The 22,500-nt window shown below is 31.0% G+C and overlaps 3 protein-coding genes across 6 annotated transcripts in view; all 3 read left to right on the forward strand.

The window, feature by feature from the left end:
• Positions 1 to 519: 519 nt before the first annotated feature.
• On the forward strand, positions 520 to 10,371 carry LOC111684122 (apolipoprotein D). The gene is made up of 5 exons (XM_023446246.2): positions 520 to 822; positions 5,648 to 5,785; positions 9,284 to 9,407; positions 9,808 to 9,964; positions 10,028 to 10,371. The coding sequence occupies exons 1-5, from the start codon at positions 688 to 690 to the stop codon at positions 10,188 to 10,190; spliced, it is 717 nt and encodes a 238-aa protein (XP_023302014.1). The 5' UTR covers positions 520 to 687; the 3' UTR covers positions 10,191 to 10,371.
• A 318-nt stretch (positions 10,372 to 10,689) lies between these two features.
• LOC111684117 (protein wings apart-like) lies at positions 10,690 to 18,509 on the forward strand. Of its 4 annotated transcripts, none has more exons than XM_046945498.1 (7): positions 10,690 to 11,257; positions 11,630 to 12,689; positions 13,384 to 16,917; positions 16,990 to 17,162; positions 17,229 to 17,317; positions 17,380 to 17,570; positions 17,898 to 18,509. In XM_046945498.1, exons 2-7 carry the CDS (start codon positions 11,745 to 11,747, stop codon positions 18,144 to 18,146), a joined length of 5,181 nt encoding a protein of 1,726 aa, XP_046801454.1. In that variant the 5' UTR covers positions 10,690 to 11,257; positions 11,630 to 11,744; the 3' UTR covers positions 18,147 to 18,509. The 4 variants fall into 4 exon arrangements, with proteins under 4 accessions (XP_046801454.1, XP_046801455.1, XP_046801456.1 ...); XM_046945499.1 differs by having other exon boundaries at positions 10,690 to 11,176; XM_046945500.1 differs by having other exon boundaries at positions 10,690 to 11,019.
• A 3,301-nt stretch (positions 18,510 to 21,810) lies between these two features.
• Positions 21,811 to 22,500, forward strand: part of LOC111684121 (mitochondrial import inner membrane translocase subunit Tim9) — an 851-nt gene continuing 161 nt past the window's right edge. The window contains exons 1-3 of the mRNA XM_023446245.2: positions 21,811 to 22,023; positions 22,111 to 22,206; positions 22,278 to 22,500. The exon at positions 22,278 to 22,500 is cut by the window's right edge and continues 161 nt beyond it. Of these exons, the coding sequence (XP_023302013.1) occupies positions 21,961 to 22,023; positions 22,111 to 22,206; positions 22,278 to 22,409 (291 nt within the window). The 5' untranslated portion in view covers positions 21,811 to 21,960 and the 3' untranslated portion in view covers positions 22,410 to 22,500. The remainder of the gene's footprint in view (positions 22,024 to 22,110; positions 22,207 to 22,277) is intronic.

A 22,500-nucleotide genomic window follows, 5' to 3' on the forward strand; every position in this document is an offset into this window, starting at 1 on the left:
ATCTATCTATCTATCTATCTATCTATCTATCTATCTATTTATCTATCTATCTATCTATCTATCTATCTATCTATCTATCTATCTATCTATCTATCTATCTATCTATCGATCAATCGATCACATTTTTAGTTTATTCAGCACTCGGAGCCTTCGAATTTAGCAAAACCAGACTTATGACATTCCCATTTTCTTATCGCACTCACTGTTGGGAAACACTTCTTCTTTTACTAATTTAATTTCAATAAAGATTACAACTTAAAAAATAATAATAAAAACATAAGAAAATAAAAATTATTGTACAAGTATTGTGTACAATTCAGAGTTTTCTTCTTAAAATCCAACACTTCATATCAAAAAAAAACAAGAACAAAAAATAAAAATAATAATATGGTGACTAGAGCCGCTACTCGCTCGAATTTTTTTATCCGTTAATTTTGTATCAAACAAACACAACAACAGCAATATGTACAAAAACAAATTCTCTGGAGAGTTTTTTTTTTTTAAGAAACACAAAATTCAAATTACTCGTAGTTTGCAGTGGATATTCTGGGTGACATGACGTTTTCATTAGAATAGAAATTAATTAAATTACAAAAATTAATAATTAGCAAATCTATAACGGAAACCGGAAGTGTTGTCAAAAAAAACTAATAAACAACTAAAAGATACTAAATTTAAATAAACAATATGGATTCGCGAATATTAATATTACTGGTGTTTTTGTTTATGGCCACATTTTGCCTAGATTTTACACAATCTTGGATGAAATTCAACAGTTTTACATCCAAAAAACGTACAGATTTGAAAAAAAGATGTCCTAATGTAAGTGTCTCTTTACTTTGCAACAAAAATAGAAAAAATATACAAAATTTAAAAAATAACAGCAAAACTCGATTAGCGATTCATAAAGTGTTGTGTGAAAAAAAGTAAAATAAAAATAGTTTGTTATTGAAAATAGAAAGTGTGTGTGCAATTTTAAAGTGTTCTCGATTTATGGTTTTTTCTGACGTTTTTTTTTTTAACTTAACAAAAAATCTTTCTCTAATAAATCAATTCGTAAATAGTATATTACAAACGTTCAGACGAGCAAAAACTTTCTTCATCATTAGCTACGTCACCAACAACATTATGATGATGTTGATCATCTTTAAACCACATTGTAAAACGGTCATATCCATCAATGTTCGCATTCTAGGCACTTGTAAAATAAAGTATAAAAAATACATACATTTTATGAAAACTAATGAAACAAGTAAGAGTGTTTATTATATTCGGCTAAGCCGAATTTTATTCACCTTCGGGTTTATAACTGAAGAATTTTAATCAGTTATAGACCGAGTTCTATACAATTTGAAAGAATAACTTTGTCGTCGAAAGAATTATTCATGACTCACTCTATATAGAGAGCAAAATCGTGTATTTGTACGCCTCTCAAAATTAAGGATCATAAAATATCTGTATGTATAAACTATTGTGGACCTACATATAACATTTCAATTTGCTAGAAACAAAATCCAATATGGGTAAAATTTAGAAAAAGGTAACTTCTTTACGATTAATCCGATTTTTCACTAAGTGTTGTCAAGCTTGAGCTTAAATTTTAAACTTAGGCCTCGTAGTTCCAATATGTGTGAAATATGTGTTATTATTTTTCTTTTGACATATCTAAGTATATTCCAAGAATGTAATGCACAATTTAAAATATATTTTTCATGAGTAAAATTTTAAAAATTTCTATTATCCGAGACATCAGACCCTTTCAAAATATGAAAAAAATTGTCAGTTTAAATGTGTTTTTCATATATTTATTGTAAATTTTCATACAAATTTTGTGGGGAAAATACACATCGCTCAGTTACTACCAGACTTACATAATAAAAATTTTTTGAACTGTTTTCACAACAGTTCATGATTTCATAAATATTAGAAAAAAACAAGTGAGATTGTTATATTCGGCTGTGCCGAATCTTCGTATGTCTTAAAAGGAATCGGACCACGAAAACGTGGTCCGATATTGCCCATTTTCAATATCAAACAAACCTTACCTAAAGAGAATATTTGTAGACTCTATTTGCGCACTCTATCGTGCTTTCAACAGACAGACGGACGGGCGGACAGACGGACGGACGGACCCAGAATATGCATATATACTTTTGTGGGTCTATGACCAATATTTTGATGTGTTACAAATGGAAAGACAAAATCAATATAATAAGATTTTGAAATCCCTTGATTTCTTTAAAAATTATTAAAAAAAATAGTAAAATTAAATTAAAAATTCAAATCCATTTTCTCTAAAATACTTTTTTTCGATTATGCCAGTTTTTTAGTAAATGAGCTTTATATAGATTTATGATATTTTTAATCGGCAAACTCATAATGTCACGCTCTAAAATTCTCTAGTGTAGGGTGTTAGAATGAATTAAAAATATTATAAAAAAACAGTACGAAAACAGACAACTAAACATTCAAGATAGAAAACAGAATTTTAAAAATCTATTTTTTTTTTCATTAATTTCAAATACTAGTACTTCTCGTTTATAGTATTTTGTCAGCTGCGAAAAAAATTTAATTAAATGAAATAAGGAAAGCAACAGAAGCAGCAGTCTTGCGATGATCGAGTCAGCAGCACCCCATAAAAATCTCATCAATATGCAACACTTGTGACAAACACGACATCACACACATTTATCAATCGTTATTGTGTTTATAATACAATCACGGCAATAAGAACAACATTATTATCATCATTGAAATATGTATGTATAGCAACAACAATAAGAACAACAGGTAGAGAATATCACATACAACAATAACAACATATAAACAACAGCATGATATCAGTTTTAACTTTGTTGTGTTTTTATTCAATCGATCGATTTTCGATATATGGATAGTTTATACTAACAACAATAAAAATATTTACTTAGAGAAACTTAGAACTTAGGAATTGACGAGAATTTGAATAAATTCAAATAAATCTAAAATACTTAAATTTCGCCCTTAAGAATTCGACTTTCTAAGTAATGAAAGGCTTTACTGTGTTTCTTTTTCTGATTTTCTATATGTATATAATTTATTGTTTCGAAAAATAAGCTGGAGGGGAAATTTCTGATAAGAATATTTGTGTACATATATTATATGTATAGAAATTTTTATATATTTTTCAAGGTCATAAAAATTAATCACAACAAACACTTAAACTCATATGTATAATAGAGACCTTATACTAAATACTTAGTATAAAGTAAAGTAAAACTGTAATAAATGAGTAATATGTACACATACATATGTATGTATTCTGAATCCTTATTGACATCAAAGTTTGTTATGAATACGTTATTAAAATCACATCTCAAAGAACTTTCACATGATATTAGAATTTCATATCAATACCTTACGTGGAACATAAAAAATTTAAAATAATTATTTAAATTTATTTAAAATAAATTTAAATAATTATGTAGATTAAGGCTTATTTTCTCACATATTTATTACACTTGCAATATTCATTTGTAATAATATTTGCATGTATGTTTTTACACATGTATGTACATATACCATTCAGTACGAAAAGGGCCAATTTGTACCTTTTACTAGTTTTATTGCCGCATTTTAAACTAACTAGTTACCCGTGGTAAATAAAGTAGTCGATATTTTGCCTAAACGTAAACTACATTTCGCTATTTTAATCAATAGTTCGGCTGGCTGTCCATGTAAAACTTGTGCGCAAGGTACAGGCCGCAATTTTCAAGATAAATTTGGACCAAGCATGTTTTTTGGCACAGGGACGAAGCCTATTGAAAATATTCTGCTATCTCTCTAAGAATTTGCACAAATAAGTTTTATATAAGTATAAATGACACTGCAGAGGATCGGCCCTTATTTGACCCTAGCCCCCATACAAACCCCCCTTCAAAAAAGGTTTTAAACGTCTAAAATTGACTTGCAACCATTTGTATCGCAATGAAACTCAACAAAACTAACTTAGAAATATATCCTTTTCCCAAATTTACCGAGGATCGGCCCATATTTGACCTATATAAAGCCTCATTTAGAAATTTTAGTTTTTTTTATCAATAAATTGCTTAAATATTTTGGAATTATGGTAATATTCAACATAAAAATTTTATAAAAAGTAAAATTTTTAAAAATATACTACTCATGGTGTAGCGTATTATATGGTCGGCCATGCCCGACTATACTTTCCTACTTGATTCAAAAGGTGTCAATCGGCCACTCGCAATGACGTTAATGTTAAATTCAACAGTAAATAACATTGCTAGTGGGTTGAAAATTCACTAGTGGTGGTTCTTAGAGACAGCTGATATCGCCATTGTCGAACTAGTTCGTCGTACTGCAGGGTATCTATCTTCTATATATATAAAAATTTGTTTGTATGTTTGATTCGACTTTATAGACCGCTAAACGGCTGGAGCGATTTTCCTAAAATTTTCACAGTGTCTTCCTGTATGTCTGGAAAGAACTATAGGCTACCTTTTGTTTTGAAATTACAAGTAGGCGAAGTGCCACTCCCATATATAAAGTTAGTCTTAAAAGTTGCATATCTTAGAAACCGCAACAGCTAGAGACCTAAAGTTTTTTACCAACAACTTTGACATCAATAAAAATATTTGTGGACAAAATGGGCGGAATATCTATAGTAGGCGCGGTACCTTACACATTAAGAATATATTAAATCAGTATACATATCTGAGAAAATATAACAGTTAGAGCCCTCGAAAATTCGTTTTTCTTGGAAATTATTAGGGTTAGAATCTTCAAATTTTGCACGAAGAACCTTAACATCCATTGAAAAAAATTGGGTAATAAATTGACCGACTACCAATGTACTGGGAAGAACGGCACCACCCACATGAATTAAATACAAAAATTCGTTTATCTGGGAAATTAATAGAACTAGATTCTTAAAAATTGTCACGTAGAACTTTAATATTCATCTAAACATTTTGGACTTTCATCAAGGGGGGCTTGGCACCCCAATATTATTTAAATAGAAATATTTGTATATCTGAGAAGCTATTAGCGCTAGAATTTTAAAATTTAAAAAAAAATAACTTTGACATTCATATCAACATTTAGAGACGGAGAAATTGACACCTCTCATATGAATTAAATACAGAATCTCGTATAGAATATTCACATTTTTCATAGATTACATTTAAATTTTTATTTGCATTTGGAAAAATTGGAGAACTTGCAATAATCTGAATAGCATCTTATTATATATATGAAAAATATTATAGTTAGAATCTTCAAAATCGTTATGTAGGTTTTTTATTTATATTGTTTTTAGAGTAGCAAAGCACACTGGGTATAGCTAGTGAAACTTATGATATTACTTGAAATTAGAATAATTTTACGCATTTTTTGGTAAATCTCCAAAATTATCGAAAATCATTTAATATTTAAACAAGTTTGCATACATTTGTATATACATCACCATTTAAATATTCCATCAAATGTCAATCACATTCAATTTTATTCGAATCTATTGAATTTTTAATAAAATTTCATTATGAGAACCAAAATCGGCCCAAAACAAAATATGTATGTATGTGTAATATACATTGTATATGAATTACTACATGTGTAATTAAGTTAAAAATGCATTTTATCGTTGCAGGTACGTGCTCAACGTAATTTCGATTTGGAAGCCATGATGGGCTGTTGGTATGTGGTGCAATATTATGCATCAACGGAAGAATTACCAGAATACGCCTGTATGCGTAGTCACTTTACATTCACCAGTAATGATCAGCATGTAAGTAGAAAAATTATTGAATGAATATACGAGTAGTATGAGTGACAGACTGAATGTGAATGTATGAATGTGACGGAGTATACAAATACCCAAAAACCAATACAATCAACTGACCATGCAACAAACCATCCATCCATCCATCCATCTACCCATCCTGTTCACCAGTCAACCTACAAGCCAAAAATAAAAAAATAAAAAACGAAAAAAGTCATCCAGCTTGCATACCAATACAATGCAATTATAATTTTTGGCGGAAAGTAAAGTAAAGAAACTGAAATCTACAAAATTTATTTAAGAACAAAAAGGAACAGGTTTCCGCCGCGCTCAAACCATACGTTGATGATGATGACGACGATGATAAGGAACACAAGTGAAATTTTCGTACTGTCGTTTATTATCCCAGACATAACACAACTTTCACTTGACAAATACCAAAATAAAAATAATCAAAAGAAGAGGAAAACAACAACTTGGCAAAGTAAAAAAGTACTAGATGAGATGACTCTTGTTGATGGCTTAGACACAAACCAACTAAATAACCAACCAACCAACCAACCAACCAACCGACCGACTGGCCAAACAGCCAGCCGGCCATCCATCTATCCCGCCAAACAAAGCAGCCATTCCACACAAAAAAAACAGTTAAAGAATGCATTTCTTTCACACAACAAGGGAGGGAGGTTTCTTTGGAAATTAGTATGTAAGTGGCCATTGGCATTTCTTTTCCAGGAAAGAAAAGGGTCATCTTCAATCTTATACTTTTTCATTTTCATCTTTGTCTTCTTCTACTTGCCAGTTTCATTTATGGATTACAACAATTTGCATTACAATGAAAAGCGAAAATGTTTGTTCGCCTGCTTTGCAACAATATGCACATACAAACACACATATCTGCCACATAATATTCTGATTATCATCCACCAGTTTTTGGTCTTGCAGTAAGAAAACATTTAAAATAAATGATTATAGTTATAGTTGGGGTAAACATTTAAATGTTGGCGATAATAATGTGACCATCTATAATTTTATATAGAGTACCCAACAAAAATAAAACGAAGTACTTTAAAAAAATAACATTTAGCACCACTTCAAAAGTAGCACCAAATGAACTCGTTTACCTTCTGTGGAAGTGATGTTTATTGACTTCCAAAGAAGCGAAAAGAATCCAATTTAGTTTAAAATTGAAGGTAGATATATGTTTTGTACTGAATTTTTATACCCTACACCACTATAGTGGGGAGGGTATTATACGTTTGTGCTGATGTTTGTAACATAAAAAATATTGGTCCAATACGACCTTTAAATATACCGATCGATTCAGAATCACTTTTTGAGTCTATTAAGACATGTCCGTCCGTCCGGCTGGCTGTCCATGTAAACCTTGTGCGCAAGGTACAGGCCGCAATTTTCAAGATAATTTTATGAAATTTGGACCAAGAATGTTTTTTGGCACAGGGACAAAGCCTATTGAAAATGGTTGAAATCGGTCCATTATTTCACCTAGCCCCCATACAACCGTACCTCCCGATTTGAACTTTTTATGCCATAATTACGTAAAATATTCTACTATCTCTCTAAAAATGGGCACAAATAAGTTTTGTATGTATGACACTGCAGATATTCGTAAGGATCGGCCCTTATTTGACCCTAGCCCCCATACAAATCCCCCTTCAAAAAATGTTTTAAACGTCTAAAATTGACTTGAAACCATTTGTATCGCAGTTAAACTCAACAAAACTAACTGTTATTTAAAAATATATCCTTTTCCCAAATTTACCGAGGATCGGCCCATATTTGACCTATATAAAGCCTCATTTAGAAATTTTAGTTTTTTTTATCAATAAATTGCTTAAATATTTTGGAATTATGGTAATATTCAACATAAAAGTTTCTTTATAAAAAAATAAAAAAATTTTAAAATATACTCATGGTGTAGGGTATTATATGGTCGGCCATGCCCGACTGTACTTTCCTACTTGTTTTAATTAAACTCATTTTATTTTGGAATTGATTAATAAATGCGTGCAACTTAGTCAATTTAGTTGTATTCTATAATATTACAATTTCACTTCCTGATAACTGTCAAAAAAAGAACATAAAAATTGCTTTCTGAGAATGACTTCAGGTCCTATGACAAGCCTGCGTTAAAATCATCACTTCTTCAGGTCTTTTTCAGTACTACCGTGGAGTAAATTTTACTTATTTTTCTCCTCTTTGGACGTTCTTTTTTTTGCTGGGTAGATAAATGAACTGTTTCAAGTAAAGGGATGAATAAATTCTGATATAATCTGCATGGGTATTAAAAATATTAAAATTTTAAAATATCAAAATTGTCCCGAGGACCAATTTCTAAGTGGAATGCTTTTTAATGTACTAAAAATAGAAAAAAAACATTTTCTTGAAAGGGTCCTTAGTTCTTACCTACGATTGAAAATCTTCATTTCAGTACAATGTGGCGCATAATATGTGAGGTACTGATTCTTATCTTTGTCCGCCAATAAATCGATAAGTGCAATAATTTAATAAATTTTAACTTGATTATAAAAATTTTTAGTTGCTCACATTACAGTCACAATTACAATTCAACTAACCGAGAATAACCGTTATTGACAGTTAAGTTTTATTTTTTTCGAATAATGTACACAATTCCTTATTCCGCTTACTGACTTGAACGGTTCGATTGGTTCATTGGGTTCGATTGAACCTTTTGTAGTAAGGCGCATTATATTGATTGTTTGTATTAGTTGGATGGCGTCATAATCACACAGACATACACTATTTAGGATGTGAAAATATTATTCGAATAAGTAAGTGCCTAAAGTCAGGTTTATTTCTTTTATATTTTTTCTTTTACAAATATTTTAAAAAAATTCCCATACATACGAATATTATGTAGGTTTGGTGTGGTTTTTGTTGCATTTTTTGCTTCGTTATCATTCAATTTATATTATTTTTATGAAAACAATGAAAGTGTTCAATGGCCAAGGTACATAGTAAGGCAATTTAATATATGTTTGTATGTTACCAAACAAAACTGGATGCCTTCAACAAACCGAAAAAGAACGCAGACACAACTATATTCATCCCATAATAATTGTGATGTCGAAATGGTCAATGGTTTATTGTGGTCATCAAAATGTATTCTCCTTATAATACTCATGGATTAATTACATATTAACTATTACTGGAGTCACACATTATAATTTCTGTCGTAACCATATGTTTTTATTTTAGAATTGCAAATTTATTGTTTGTAAAAATTATTACTATCGATTATAAAACAACAAATATGGAAACCATATTAATTTAATTCCAAAATTTGTGAGCAAAGAATAGTAGTATTCAGTAAAAGCTCCTCTATTTACAAAAAAAAACGTTTAAAGGAGCTTCTACTGTATAGTACACTTACACAAATTTTCGAAACGGCAAAAGTTATTTAAATATAATATTTTCTTTTGTAAAAATATAAAAAATAATTTCCTAATATATATTTTATAGATCACCATGAACTTTACTTACATCTATGCAGAGGATCCATTAAGAGAAAAATTACAGGGAAATATTACATGGTTAATTCCGGAATTTAATACACCGGCTCATTGGATGCATACAGAAGATATTTGTAAGCAAAGACATATTCCAATATGAATCTTTTATTTTAGAAATCTTTGCTAAACTAATTTTGAAAAAAAATAAGATTGGTCAAATAAATTCTGTGTCAAAAACTAAGAAGTACATATCTCAAGATATGTAAAAATGTTTTTGCATTTTTGAAATCTCCGTACTTAACTCTATATTGTGTAAATTCTTTAAAAATGTCGGAAAAGAACTTTTGAAAATATCGACATTTATAAATGTATTTGACTATAAGTTTGTATAGGATTTGAAAACATTAAAACGTTCTCCTGAAAAGTAGAAAAAAAAACAACTTAAATATGTACTTTTGCCCTTTTGTCACAGAACAAAAAACTCTATTAACAAAAATAAATCATGATGAATTACTACAAATTTCAATTTTACAGATGAAGGCATTTATAATACTTATGTCCTAGATACTGATTACAAATCTTGGGGTCTTATAATGCATTGTGCAGAGAAAAAGAAACATCCAAGATATTTATCGGCCTTATTACTATCACGGGAACCAACTTTGGGTGATAACGTAATAAATTTCCTAAGGTGTGTATATTTTAGAAAAAGTAAAATACAAGAAATACAGGTTTAAATTGATAAATATTTTAGAGAAAAATTACCACGCTACGATATAGATCTGTCCTTCATGTTTCCCATTAACCAGACAGCATGTGATAATCTAATGGAATCATCACAAGACGATCCGTTGGCGTATATAGTGAATGGTCGCAAAAATGCTAAACAAATGTTTAAAGTTATATTAAAGAATTAATAAATAAGCATACATTGAGATTCTTTATTAAAAAATTGCTAACACAGTTTATTTATTAAGTGAGTTAGCACTTTTTGAATATAGTGTCTCGATGTATTTTACAACTAGATTATAAGTTTTAAATCTTGAATCTGAGATGTGTATATGTATGTATATAAAATAAAGTTTGGATATGAAATTACTTATCTTGTATTTTTAATTTATTACATAAATTACTCTCTGTATTTGAATATTAACTCTTTGAAAAGAATCACCTGATCTACTCATTTTATAGTTATATAAGCAATAATTCAAATTAATATTTATATTGTTCATTAGATTTTTTAGTCTATATTTATTTGCAATTAAGAAACAATTTTCGTGAAGCCAATAAATATTATAAAAATAAATTTTCCCTAAGCTAACATCCCTAAAATACAACCCTGTTTTGTTTTTATGCATTTTCTTTTGTTTATTGCATTCCGATTTGCTTTATACAACCATCTCGCTCTTTACAGCCGTAAGAGAGAGGGAGAAAAATAAAAATGGCTTCAATTATACGTGCAGTGTAAATTTTAAGAAAAATTTTTAATTCTTTTTTTAATTAAGATTTAACAAATATTTTAAGAAAATTTTTGTTAATTTAACAAATATAATATAAAACAATCATAAAGTAAATATACTTATTAAGTGGAATATGAAATTTTACACAATAAATGAAAAAGAAAATTTTGCAAAATGTAAAAGTACCACACAACCATAAAAAGTGGAAAAATATGATGAAGAAAACGTATCGTAAGAAGAAGAATTTGTACGTACTACGTATTGTTCAATGAAAATAAAAGAAAAGGTGTTTATGCCATAAAACCCTATTCGAAGCATAATTCTTAAAAAATATTAACAAAAAACTACTACAATATTAAAATAAACTCGCTAAATTGTACAAAAATGTGAAAATAATAAAATAAAAATTGCGCCAATAAGTAAAAAAGTACATGAAAAAATATGTAAGCAGAGCTGTATTTTGTATGGTTCATAAAAGAAAAATACCAACAAACATTAAAAAAATCTCAGTTATGAATGAAAGAGTAAGAGAGCTAATAAAATTGTGTCAAGACAAAAAAAATAGAAAAAAAATAATATAATTATATACAGAAAAGTTAATAATTAAAAAATTTATACATAATATTGTTAAAAATTAATAAAAGAAATATTATTTGAAAAAATAAAAAAAGATTATTGAAAATTCCTCTTTTTGCTATTCTCTCTGTTTCTCATTCTATTCAGTTTCTTTTGGTGTTGTATTTGTTGATGACATAAACGAGAAATGTCTTTGAAATTGACGTTTAAGTGCATTGTTTTGGTTGATGTTTTCTTTACAAAAATTTTAGGAATTTCCAATAATATCAACAAAGTTTATATCAAAAAGTGTTTCCAATTAATAATTTGTTTTCATTTAGTTAATTCCTTAACAGTGTAATGGAAAATTATAATAAAAAGACATTAAACAGACTCAGATAAAAACGAAACAAAGAAATTTAAAAAAGAGAATACCAAAAGCATACAATTTGCAATATGTCACGTTGGAGTAAAAATATTTTGGTACCCTTGGATACCACCAAGGAAAGTGCCAATCGTCCAACGGTGGCACGCTCCATGGGTACCATGGGCAAGTGGGGAAAAATGGGTTTTACTTCCACTCGCACATACACCATGTCCGTAATACCGGCAGCAGTAGCAGCTGCGGCTGCAGCCGTGGCAGCTAATAGTCCCCAAGAAAGTCCGGCATCACACAAAGATGATGAACACTCAACATCTGCATTGGAACCACCAAAACCCAGAAAATTTTTTAAATCTCGCAACACTACACCTCCGGAAGTTATAGCACAAATAATGCAGCAATTACCACGTCAATCGACATCACCTACACGAGATTCATCGATAACAGTACCATCCATTTTAACAACACCTGTACGAGAACCTATTAAACTTAAAATACCCAAATCAAATTCTGCAGAGCGGAAGAAAAAAACAGCTAAAAAGAAACTCCCCAAAAAATCTGTGGATTCCTGTGATGAGGAGCAGATAGAAACTACGGGTGAACCTAAACCACCACCGGAGCCCAAATCGGCGAAAAAGAAGAAGCCAGAGAAAGAACTTAAACCTGAAGCACCCCCATCTCGTGTCCTGGGCCGAGCTCGTAAAGCTGTGAACTATTGTGAGGTGGACGATGATGATCGTACGCCGACACCTATAAGAGATATTATAGTGCCGAAAGATAAAAAGGTGGAGAAATTACTTGAGGGCCAGGAGACACCTCCGCCTACACCGGCTCATAAAATAGATGATGTTTATGGCACTTGCGATACACCAGAACCCCAACAACCATTACAATTACCGCCACCAGCAGTACCGCAACAAATACCACCATTAATAGCATCCAGCCAACATCCAGTTAATGTAAATAGTGCAGCATCGAAAACACCCGAGCATCCTCCTATTGTGTTACGAATATCTAAGGTATTTTATTTCTAAAATTCATTCTTAAACTGTTGCAAACTTAAAAATAACAAATTTAAAGATTATAATTTATGACCAAATTACTTTTAAATGTACTTAAATAGCAAACAAATTTTGCTTTATTATGTAGTAAAGATTATCCCAGAGCTGATCAATATTATCCCTATAAAATTTAAAAAGAAACAAACGTTTTTTTATTAAAATGTAGGTATTTAATAACTGAAGAATAAATTTATGAGAAACAATCCTTTACAATTGTAACATAACTTTGACAGAAAATAAAATACATAAACCTTTTTGTTATGTTGATTTTTCACATTCAACAACCACCCTATTAGAAAATAAAAACAAAAATTAAAAAAAGAGAATATTGAAGAGAGAATAATCGTGATCATTAGAAAATAACGTTCTCATTTCAACGAAAAGTTTTTACGCGCCTTTTTTCTCACCTATATTTGAGTAGAATTGCCACATTAACTAAGAACGCTTAATACTTCAATTTGTCTGGTTGCCTCTGGTCTAATCTTATTGTTTGCTTTCACTATTTCAGTTCTAATTTGTTTTTTCCTAGAAAATTTATGTTTATTGTTTAGAAAACTATTTTAAATAACGAGTGTGTAATTTTAATTAAAAACTTTTCATAGTGAATCATTTGTAAATATATTATTTCTAAATATGTGTTATTTTTTTATAGGGTACATCCCGCTTGGTTAGTACTGATAGTGAAGAACAACAACCGAACGCTTCATGCACACCACCTTCCCAACACTCTGAAATAACAGCTAACGATACCCAGTCTACACTACCGTCTGTAAGTAAATCAAGACACTCTTCAGTGGAAGAAACAACAACTCCACCTGTGTTGACAACACCCAAGATTATAGTAAAACCTCCTAAGCCTCCTTCACCTAAACCGACATCACCACCACACGAACGTGAACAAGAGCAGCAGGAAGAAGAAGAGGAGGAAGAGGAAGAAAGTGAAGAAGAAGAGGAGGTAGAACCACCAGAAATAAACTACTGCACGGTTAAAATATCCCCAGATAAACCGCCAAAGGAACGATTAAAACTTATAATAAAAACAGATGTTATAAGGAACGCTCTAGCTGCGGCCGCCGCAGCAGCTGCTGCTAAAGCAAAAAAAGCAAAACAAGGCGCTTCTACGGGCAATGATGGTTTAGAGAGGCTTGAAAAGGAGAAAAAGAAAAGTAAAAAGCATAAACATTTAAAACACGCAGCAGTCGAACAACTAGCAGCACCACCACAAAATTTAGCCGCTGAATTTAAAACACCTTCGCCACATTTGTCCTTAAGTCAGACTAGCACGAATGATCCCCCACAAATTGTAAACGCCACACAAACACCAGCCGCATCCGTCTCAACGGCCACCAGAACCGTTATATCACCACCTACGCTATCGGAAAAGGACTTCGATTCGCAGTCCTCTGTTTTAGGTAGTATATCGTCGAAAGGCAATAGCACACCATTGGCAGGCCTACAGCCGGCTGTCGAAGAAAGTTGTGTAATACATAGTAGAGGTTCTAGTGTAATTACTAGTGATCTGGAAACAAGCCAACATTCTTCACTGGTAGCACCACCTTCAGACATTGAATTAAGATTAGAATCCATGATGATGGATGGAGAAAGTAGTCAACAGCAAAGAGCATCTAGCACGTTTGTCGAGGCAGAACCTCTGCAGGAGGACATATTGGCGGTGTTACGGGGAGAAGAAACTACAGCAATGGAAGTAGAAGAACAACCAGATACAATAAAAGAGAATGGTATTATTGCAACAAATGAAACGATAGAAACCCCAATAGTGGAACCCCCAACTGTAGACACCCATCATACACCTACAACTACGATTGCAACGGCCAAACGAGTTACGCGCGGAAGAAATAAAGCCAATTATGCAGAAACTGCTGATGTAGATGAAACTTCTACAGTTACAATACAAACGCCACGAACAAGAGGAAGAAAACCTGCAGCTCCACTACAACAAACTCCCATTGAGGAACCTAATGTACAACCTCAGAAACGTACAACGAGGCGAGGTAGAGGAAAAGTTGAAGATGCCACGAATTCGGCAAGTGTAGATGCTGCAGAGCAAACGCCTAATGTAATTTTGGATAAATCTTCACCCCACAAGTCTGAAGAAGAAAACAATCCGACCCCGGCGACTATTGTGTCCACGGCCAGAAGAGGTAGAACGACACGAAATAATGTCAATAACAGTAATGTTACAAATCTCAACAACAATAATATTAATAAAATTGCCGCCAATCTTACAGCTAAAGTCAATCAGCAAGAAATACAAAAAATCTCCCCTTCAGATTCCACCACAACGCCTTCCACACAACGTAGTTATAGTCGTAAGCGTAAAAATCAACAGGTCACACAAGTCTTGCAGCCCTCGAGCCAAATGGACGAACTGGAAGATAACCAACAGCCCACACCCGCCAAACAACCTAATTTGGATTTGCCTTCTAATGATAATAATGATACTCAAATTTTACCCCTGCAGCCGTATTCTGATAATCGCTTAACACCTATCGATCTGCAAGAAAATAATTCCGTAGACTCTTCTTCACTCCAAAGACCGGAAAGTAGTTTGGATAATCCATCTTCTTCATCTCCGCCTCCCCGAAGAGATTACAAAATCAAAGACAAATTCAAACGAACACTCACCCTGGATACGCAGGTCAATAATGCTGTGGTTATCAATAAATCAAATACGGACTCCTCGACAAGCAATAACCCTACAGCGCCAGTAGCTGAACCGGTTAAATTAGTGATATCGAAAAAGAAAGGCAGTATATTTAAGAGCCGTGTGCCGTCGGAACAAACCGATCAAGCTGGCAAGAGACATCTCTACAAGCACAGATGGGACGCTACTGCTAATGGAGATGCCAATAGCGAAGGCAACACACCTCCAAGCAATACTCAGAATAAGGCCCCCGAAAGCAAGACTACAAATGCCACTGTCGAAGCCATTTTCAATGATTTTAATAGTGACGAAACACGTAGCAGTCCAGTACCTGCCCACAAAATGACCCGTGTAATTAAGGCCAATCCTCAGGCGTATCCCTCATCATCATCGGCCTTTGATATGGATGACGATACGCCGGCCGATACCATAACATCAATACGAATAGATCGTAAAGCCAAGGACTATTACACAGTGGTACGAAACGTAAAGACCGCGCATCAAATTCAGGAAATTGGTGAATATCAAGAAATGGACGATGATGTTGAGTACATATTGGATGCCCTACAGCCACACAATCCAATGTATACACGCTGCCTCTCAGCCCTACAACTGGCTACCAAATGTATGGTACCAGCATTTCGTATGCATGTACGAGCTCATGGTGTGGTGACGAAATTCTTCAAGGCTCTCTCAGATGCCAACCGTGATTTATCGCTGGGTCTTTGCACTACAGCTATTATGTACATTTTGTCGCAAGAAGGCCTCAATATGGATTTGGATCGCGATTCCTTAGAATTAATGATGAATCTCCTAGAATCTGAACAAACTGTAGCAGCTCCCGCCGATCATGCCAACTACGAAAGAAACAAACAGAGAGTGCGAGAACTATGCGAAGAAATCAAGGTTCAGGGCAAAGCCACTCATCTTAATGTCGACAGCATAACCGTAGGTACCTTAGCTATGGAAACCTTACTTTCGCTTACCTCTAAACGAGCCGGCGACTGGTTCAAGGAAGAGTTACGTGAACTGGGTGGTTTGGAACATATTATTAAAACTATTAATGATTGCTGTCGACCGGTAATCGATAATGTTTACAGTGCTACTGGCATCAACTGGACACGTCCCTTGCTTGATAACATGCAGACAGTAGAAAGATGTTTGCGCGTCCTGGAGAATGTTACACAACTGAATGAGGAAAATCAACGTTACATTCTAACCTACAATAATGGTTCTGTAGCAAACACTCTCTGCTCCCTTTACTCGCTCTGTGATCGTGAATTGATTTTGTATCCTACATCAGAGTTTACTTCACGCGACAATCCTGGTATTGTTATACGTGAACTACTGATACCATTAATGAAGGTACTCATTAGTTTGACGCATCCATTCAGTGCTTCGCAAGCATTAGGTGCCGAATTGGTGGGTCAAAAGGCCGATGTTATTGACACTAGTTTCCATTTGTTATTAAAAGCACCCAATTACATTCCGGATCGCTGTGTATTTGAACTGAGCATATTGGTAAGTTTTAATAGATTTACTGTAGAAGATAATTTGTTTTTTTTTTAATTAATGCTTTGTTTTCATTTTTAGTCGCTCCTGCTACTAATCAATTTAACAATGTATACTATACAAAATCGAGCACGTATTATGAAAGCCTATGCTCCAACCGATTTCAACTTAAATCATAATGATAGTTCACAGCCACGAGAATCCGCCATATCTGCTGTTATGGCATATTTCTATAAATGTGAAGAATTGGCGAGGTAAGTTGTAAAGTTTAATTTATTTTAAATTTGTGTTTTATTAACAATTGTTTTTTGTGTACACAGATTGGTGGAAAAGAATACCGATGCCTTTTTGGATAATCAAGAGAAAAACAAAAAGAAACAGGAAGAAGTTGATGAAACGGTTAATAATTGTAAGTATTATTTAATGTTTAATTATATTTTATTGCTAATATTTTATTATTTTTTATTATAGTACTACAAAAAGCTGGTCATCATATGGAACATTCGCTAAAGGGCAGCTATACGGCCATTTTGGTAGGACATCTAATCACCGACAACGAACAGTACGAAGCCATTGTTCGTTCTCATTTAATTGGCAATGGTTTTAAAGAGATCATTAGTGTTTTGGAGAAATATTATAATTTTATGAATTTAACGGCCAGTGTAAGTAGAAATTATTTTATTTTTTTATTCTTAAGTAGCAAACAAGTAGGATATAATGTATTGTTACTTATTTATTTAGTTTTTATAAAAATATCTCATTGATTTTAAGAGAAATATGTTATTTTTAATATTCTCGTACGTATTTATATTAAAAGTTGAATTGCATGAAAAGAATTCAAAAGTTTTGCGTCAATATTTACTAAAAATATTGAATTCCTCAATAACTGAAGAAATAGTTTAGACTTTAATAGTGGAGAAAGCTTTTGGGACAAAAATACACTATTTATTTTATTTATTAATTTTGAATACTTGTCCCTCTTCCATTAGGCTGAAGCATCTGTCGTGGCGCACAAGAAATCAACTAAAAACTTATTAGATTATTTCAAAAAACGTGATTTACTGCATGAAATGAATGCCGACGACAATGCGTTGCCCTTAAATTTAGAAACAACACCACACCATCAAACCAACGAAGAAGAACAATCACAGGCCCACATCGCATCAACATCATCGTCAACATCGGCAAATAGCACGGCAACAAACCAAAGGGTTTATAAGACATATAGTCAAAGATAAGATGAACTTTAATTTTAACTAAAAACAACAACAATTTAATAAGATATATATATATTTTTTTTAATTTTTGTTTTGTTTATTATTATTTTTTTAGTTTTAATATTTTAATTTTTTAGAAAAACCAGAAATTAAAAACACAAGTGTAATATTTGTTTATAAGCTTTTTAGCTTAAATTAATCTAATATATGTGTATAGAAATCTACAGATAAAAAAATAACAAAAAAAAATAAAAATTGCTTTTATTAGTTTTATATTTATAATTTACTTTATTGTTAACTCACTATATAAAAACAACACACTCACATTCATCATTACCATCCATTAAATCAATATTTGATCAAAAAGAAACAAATCCTTAATAATAAATAGAAAAACAAAACAAAAAAAACCAAAACAATATTTAACAAACTCCTCCTTTAACACTTAAATTAAATAATTAACAATTTAAATGTAATAATGTTAATATTTCTTCTGTTATTTTAGTTATTATTTCTATTTTAATTCTAAAAAAAAACACACCTAGTTTAAATATTTTATACAAAGTCTAAAATATATATATAAAATACACATCAAAACTATTTTATTTTTGTCGAACTTTAAAGCACAATTTTGAAGAAAAAATTATAAATATACATTATACATTTTCTTTTATTAGTCTAGAGATTTATGTTAAACATTGTAAATAATTAACAAATAATAATAATAATATAAATGGCTTAGAGAAACAACAAAATATTAATAAAAAACTTGTAGTTTTTTTACTTTGTCTTCGAAATTCTTTTACAGCCTTAAGTCCCCCCCACAATGTGTTACACATTTTTTTCTAAAATTTGCTAAAATCTAAAAATCTTTTTCCTAACAATGATTTGTAATTAATTTAAATAAAATATATATACATTTAAAATATGCATATAATTATAAATAACAATGAAATAGTAGCTTAGTTTGTTTTTGCTATCTATATATTTTATAAAATTATATAAAATTCAATATGTATTTTATTTTCTAATCTCTACACCTTTAAGTTATTTTTTTAAATTAAAGAACAAATTTTGTTTTTAATGCCAACAAAAAAAATTAATCTTTGTTAAAAAAAATTTAAATATTTTTGGTAGACATGAGAAAAAAACAAGAAATGTTTAAATAAAATAATACTATACTTTAGAAAACACACATTTTCGGGAGCAAATTCTATATTTATATTCAAATGAGTGAACAAAAAAAAAATTCAAAAAAAATTATTGTCGTGAACAAAATTGTGTATATGTGTAATTATATATTAAAAAAAAAAATAAATAAATCAACTTTGATTTTGTGTTTTCAGAATTTAATAATAATTAACAAAAAAAAAACTGCAAATATTATAATTAAAAACTGAAGTATATATAAAGTAAATTAAAGTCTATATATTATTATTAATTATTAACTTAAAATAAAAATGAAAAGTTGTTTAAATAAACGTATAAACAAAAACAAATATAAATTTCAATGTTTTATTTGTTTTATAATACTGGTAATTTAGTATTTAGGTTACACCGAGGAATCAATCAAAACCTGTTATTCAAAACCTTGACACTGTGGTTTAGAAACTTTATTTTTTGGAAATAAAATGGTATGTCCTGACTCATGAACTATTGAAAAAGCGATACATTGAAGTGTTTTTAAGTTCATTTAAAAGTTTTTCGAAATCGCAGATGGAATGGGAGCCTTTAAATGTACAATAAATTTTGGCCCCCCTTGGGTCTAAATATTTATAAAATTATATCTTTCAAAAACTACAAAAATTCAATTTATCGAATTTTTTAAAATGTTCGTAAACCAATTAAAATTGAAGAAACTAAAAAGCGATTGTAATAGCAACTACAATATTAAAATAAGTTGGAAAGTATAGTCGGGCATGGCCGACCATATAATACCCTACACCATGAGTATATTTTTAACATTTTTATTTTTCATAAAGAAACTTCTATGCTGACTTAAATTCCAAAATATTTAAGCAATTTATTAATAAAAAATAAATGTTCTAAATGATCTAAATATAGGAGTATAGGTCAAACATGGGCCGGTCCTCAGTAAATTTGGGAAAAGGATATATTTTTAAACAACAGTTAGTTTTGTTGAGTTTCATTGCGATACAAATAGTTACAAGTCAATTTTAGACGTTTAAGACATTTTCTGAAAGGAGGTTCGATGGGGGCTAGGGTCAAATAAGGACCGATCATTACGAAAATCGTGTGTCATTTATACTTATATAAAACTTATTTGTGACAATTTTTAAAAGGATAATAGTACATTTGACGTAATGATGGCATAAAAAACCCAAATCGGGAGGTATGGTTATATGAGGTTTGGTGAAATAATATTAAGATTTCAACCATTTTCAATAGTCCTCGTTACATATGCTTGGTGCAAATTTCATTAAATTATCTTAAAAATTGCGGCCTGTACCTTGCGCACAATGTTTACTTGAACAGCCAGCCACCGGGACAGACGGACATGTCTTAATCTATTCAAAAATAGGATCCCACTATAGTGGTGTAGGGTATAACAATTCCAATGTGTATCTGAATCTGATTTTTTGATAGAATACGCGATATCAACAACCAGTCCTAAAAAATAGTTGATTGGATTGCAAAATATCAAAGGCCCTCTGACCAAACCAATATATTTATACGACTGCATAGACGTATTCTAAGGGTTCTGGTATGGATTTTAAATTGGGATAGCAGTATACACGAATATTGTAGGTTATGCGAAAATGAGGAGGAAGTAGAAACGATCAAACATAATCTCATGCATAAATGGCTAGGGAATAGGTTCTACAAAGAACTGTTGGAAATTGCGAAACTTAACCCTTGCAATCTACTAGGTTTTCTCAAGTTAATTAGTGGGGCTTTATATTTTTCTATTCATGTATTTTCATTTACCTATCTTCTTGTTTTTGAATTTTCACTTCTTGAAGGGAATCACAATGGATCTTATGGCCTCCGAGTGGATATATGTACATCGTTGTTTACTCCCTTCTTAACCTAACCTAAGACTTTGTCAGATACCTAAATTACCAATAATATATAAAATATTTCAGATCAAAATCCATAACTGAACGATTCAATTTAAAAAATTCAAGACAAATCAAAACATCATCATTTTTAAAAAATTTGAAGGACTGAGATTTAAATGGGTATATTTTTTTTTGCATTTAATTAAGTTATTCAGGAATGGGCGGATCTAGCAGTTAATTTTGATACAAAATTTATAAAAAATTATAAACAAGAAAGATGGAAAAATCAAATTGTCGCTGGTACTGTGAATGTCGCCTAATTAGAATTTCAGAAATAACATATTTACTTCCAAAATTGTTTCTGTCCCACTGTGAAGTAGTGAAAGGCCTGATAGTTATACCTAGATATTTTGAAAATTTGTTTAATGGTCAAATTAGGTTATAGCATAATGGAATAAGCAGATTTCGAAATATGAAAAAAGTAAAACAAAATAGTTTGAGTTTTTAATAACAACAAATTTTCCAACACTATGTTTGACAGTTATTTTTTCTAAAACAACTCTGTTTAAATTGTAATAGAATAATAAAACACTGTAAAACAGAGCTGTTAAACACATCAACACATTAGACAAAAACAAAACAGCTGATACTGTCACTGACAGCATGTCTTTTTTCCAGCAACAACAACATTAACACACACTTTATAATAGAAAAAACTGATTACAACATTAAAAAGTCAAGCAGAAAGCATAATTTTCAATATTTTTTCATAAAATTTTCAATTAAACTCAATAATATATTAACAAATAATAATGGCCAACGTTGAAGCAAATACCGCCAGTCTGGAATCTTTAGATAAAGAACAAATGAAAACAGTAAGTTTTAAAGATATGTTCACGCCACTATAGAAATAGAAGAAAAATTCATGAATTGGCTAAATATGATTTTTTTCTAAAATTTAGTTTTCAGATTTTTTAATGTCATACAATAAATTATCTGAAATGTGTTTCACAGATTGTGTTAGAGATTTCACCTCCCGACAAGTGAAGGACAGCGAGGTAAGTAAAAATAAAATATCTCCTAAAACCTTGACTACAATATTATTTCTTTGTTGTTGTTCTCTTTGTAGGAAAAATGTTCCTTGAATTGTATGGAAAAGTATTTGAAAATGAATCAACGTATATCACAAAGATTCCAGGAGTTCCAAATGATTGCCAATGAAAATGCTTTAGCCATGGCTCAAAAAACCGGTAGACTGTAAGGTGGGAATTAGAAATTTTTAATATAAACACAAGGATCGACACGAGAGTCAAGCTATATAAATAAAGCTAAAGAAGTTACACATTCTAATT

The sequence above is a fragment of the Lucilia cuprina genome, chromosome 3 (assembly GCF_022045245.1).
Source record: "Lucilia cuprina isolate Lc7/37 chromosome 3, ASM2204524v1, whole genome shotgun sequence".
NCBI classification, from domain to species: domain Eukaryota; kingdom Metazoa; phylum Arthropoda; class Insecta; order Diptera; family Calliphoridae; genus Lucilia; species Lucilia cuprina.

Coding starts and splice junctions, on each gene's coding strand:
- LOC111684122 (XM_023446246.2), top strand. CDS start 688: ATGGATTCGCGAATATTAATATTACTGGTGTTTTTGTTTATGGCCACA. Junction 5,786..9,283: donor TCACCAGTAATGATCAGCAT/GTAAGTAGAAAA, acceptor TATATTTTATAG/ATCACCATGAACTTTACTTA. Junction 9,408..9,807: donor GATGCATACAGAAGATATTT/GTAAGCAAAGAC, acceptor TCAATTTTACAG/ATGAAGGCATTTATAATACT.
- LOC111684117 (XM_023446242.2), top strand. CDS start 11,745: ATGTCACGTTGGAGTAAAAATATTTTGGTACCCTTGGATACCACCAAG. Junction 17,318..17,379: donor TGATGAAACGGTTAATAATT/GTAAGTATTATT, acceptor TTTTTATTATAG/TACTACAAAAAGCTGGTCAT. Junction 17,571..17,897: donor TTATGAATTTAACGGCCAGT/GTAAGTAGAAAT, acceptor CTCTTCCATTAG/GCTGAAGCATCTGTCGTGGC.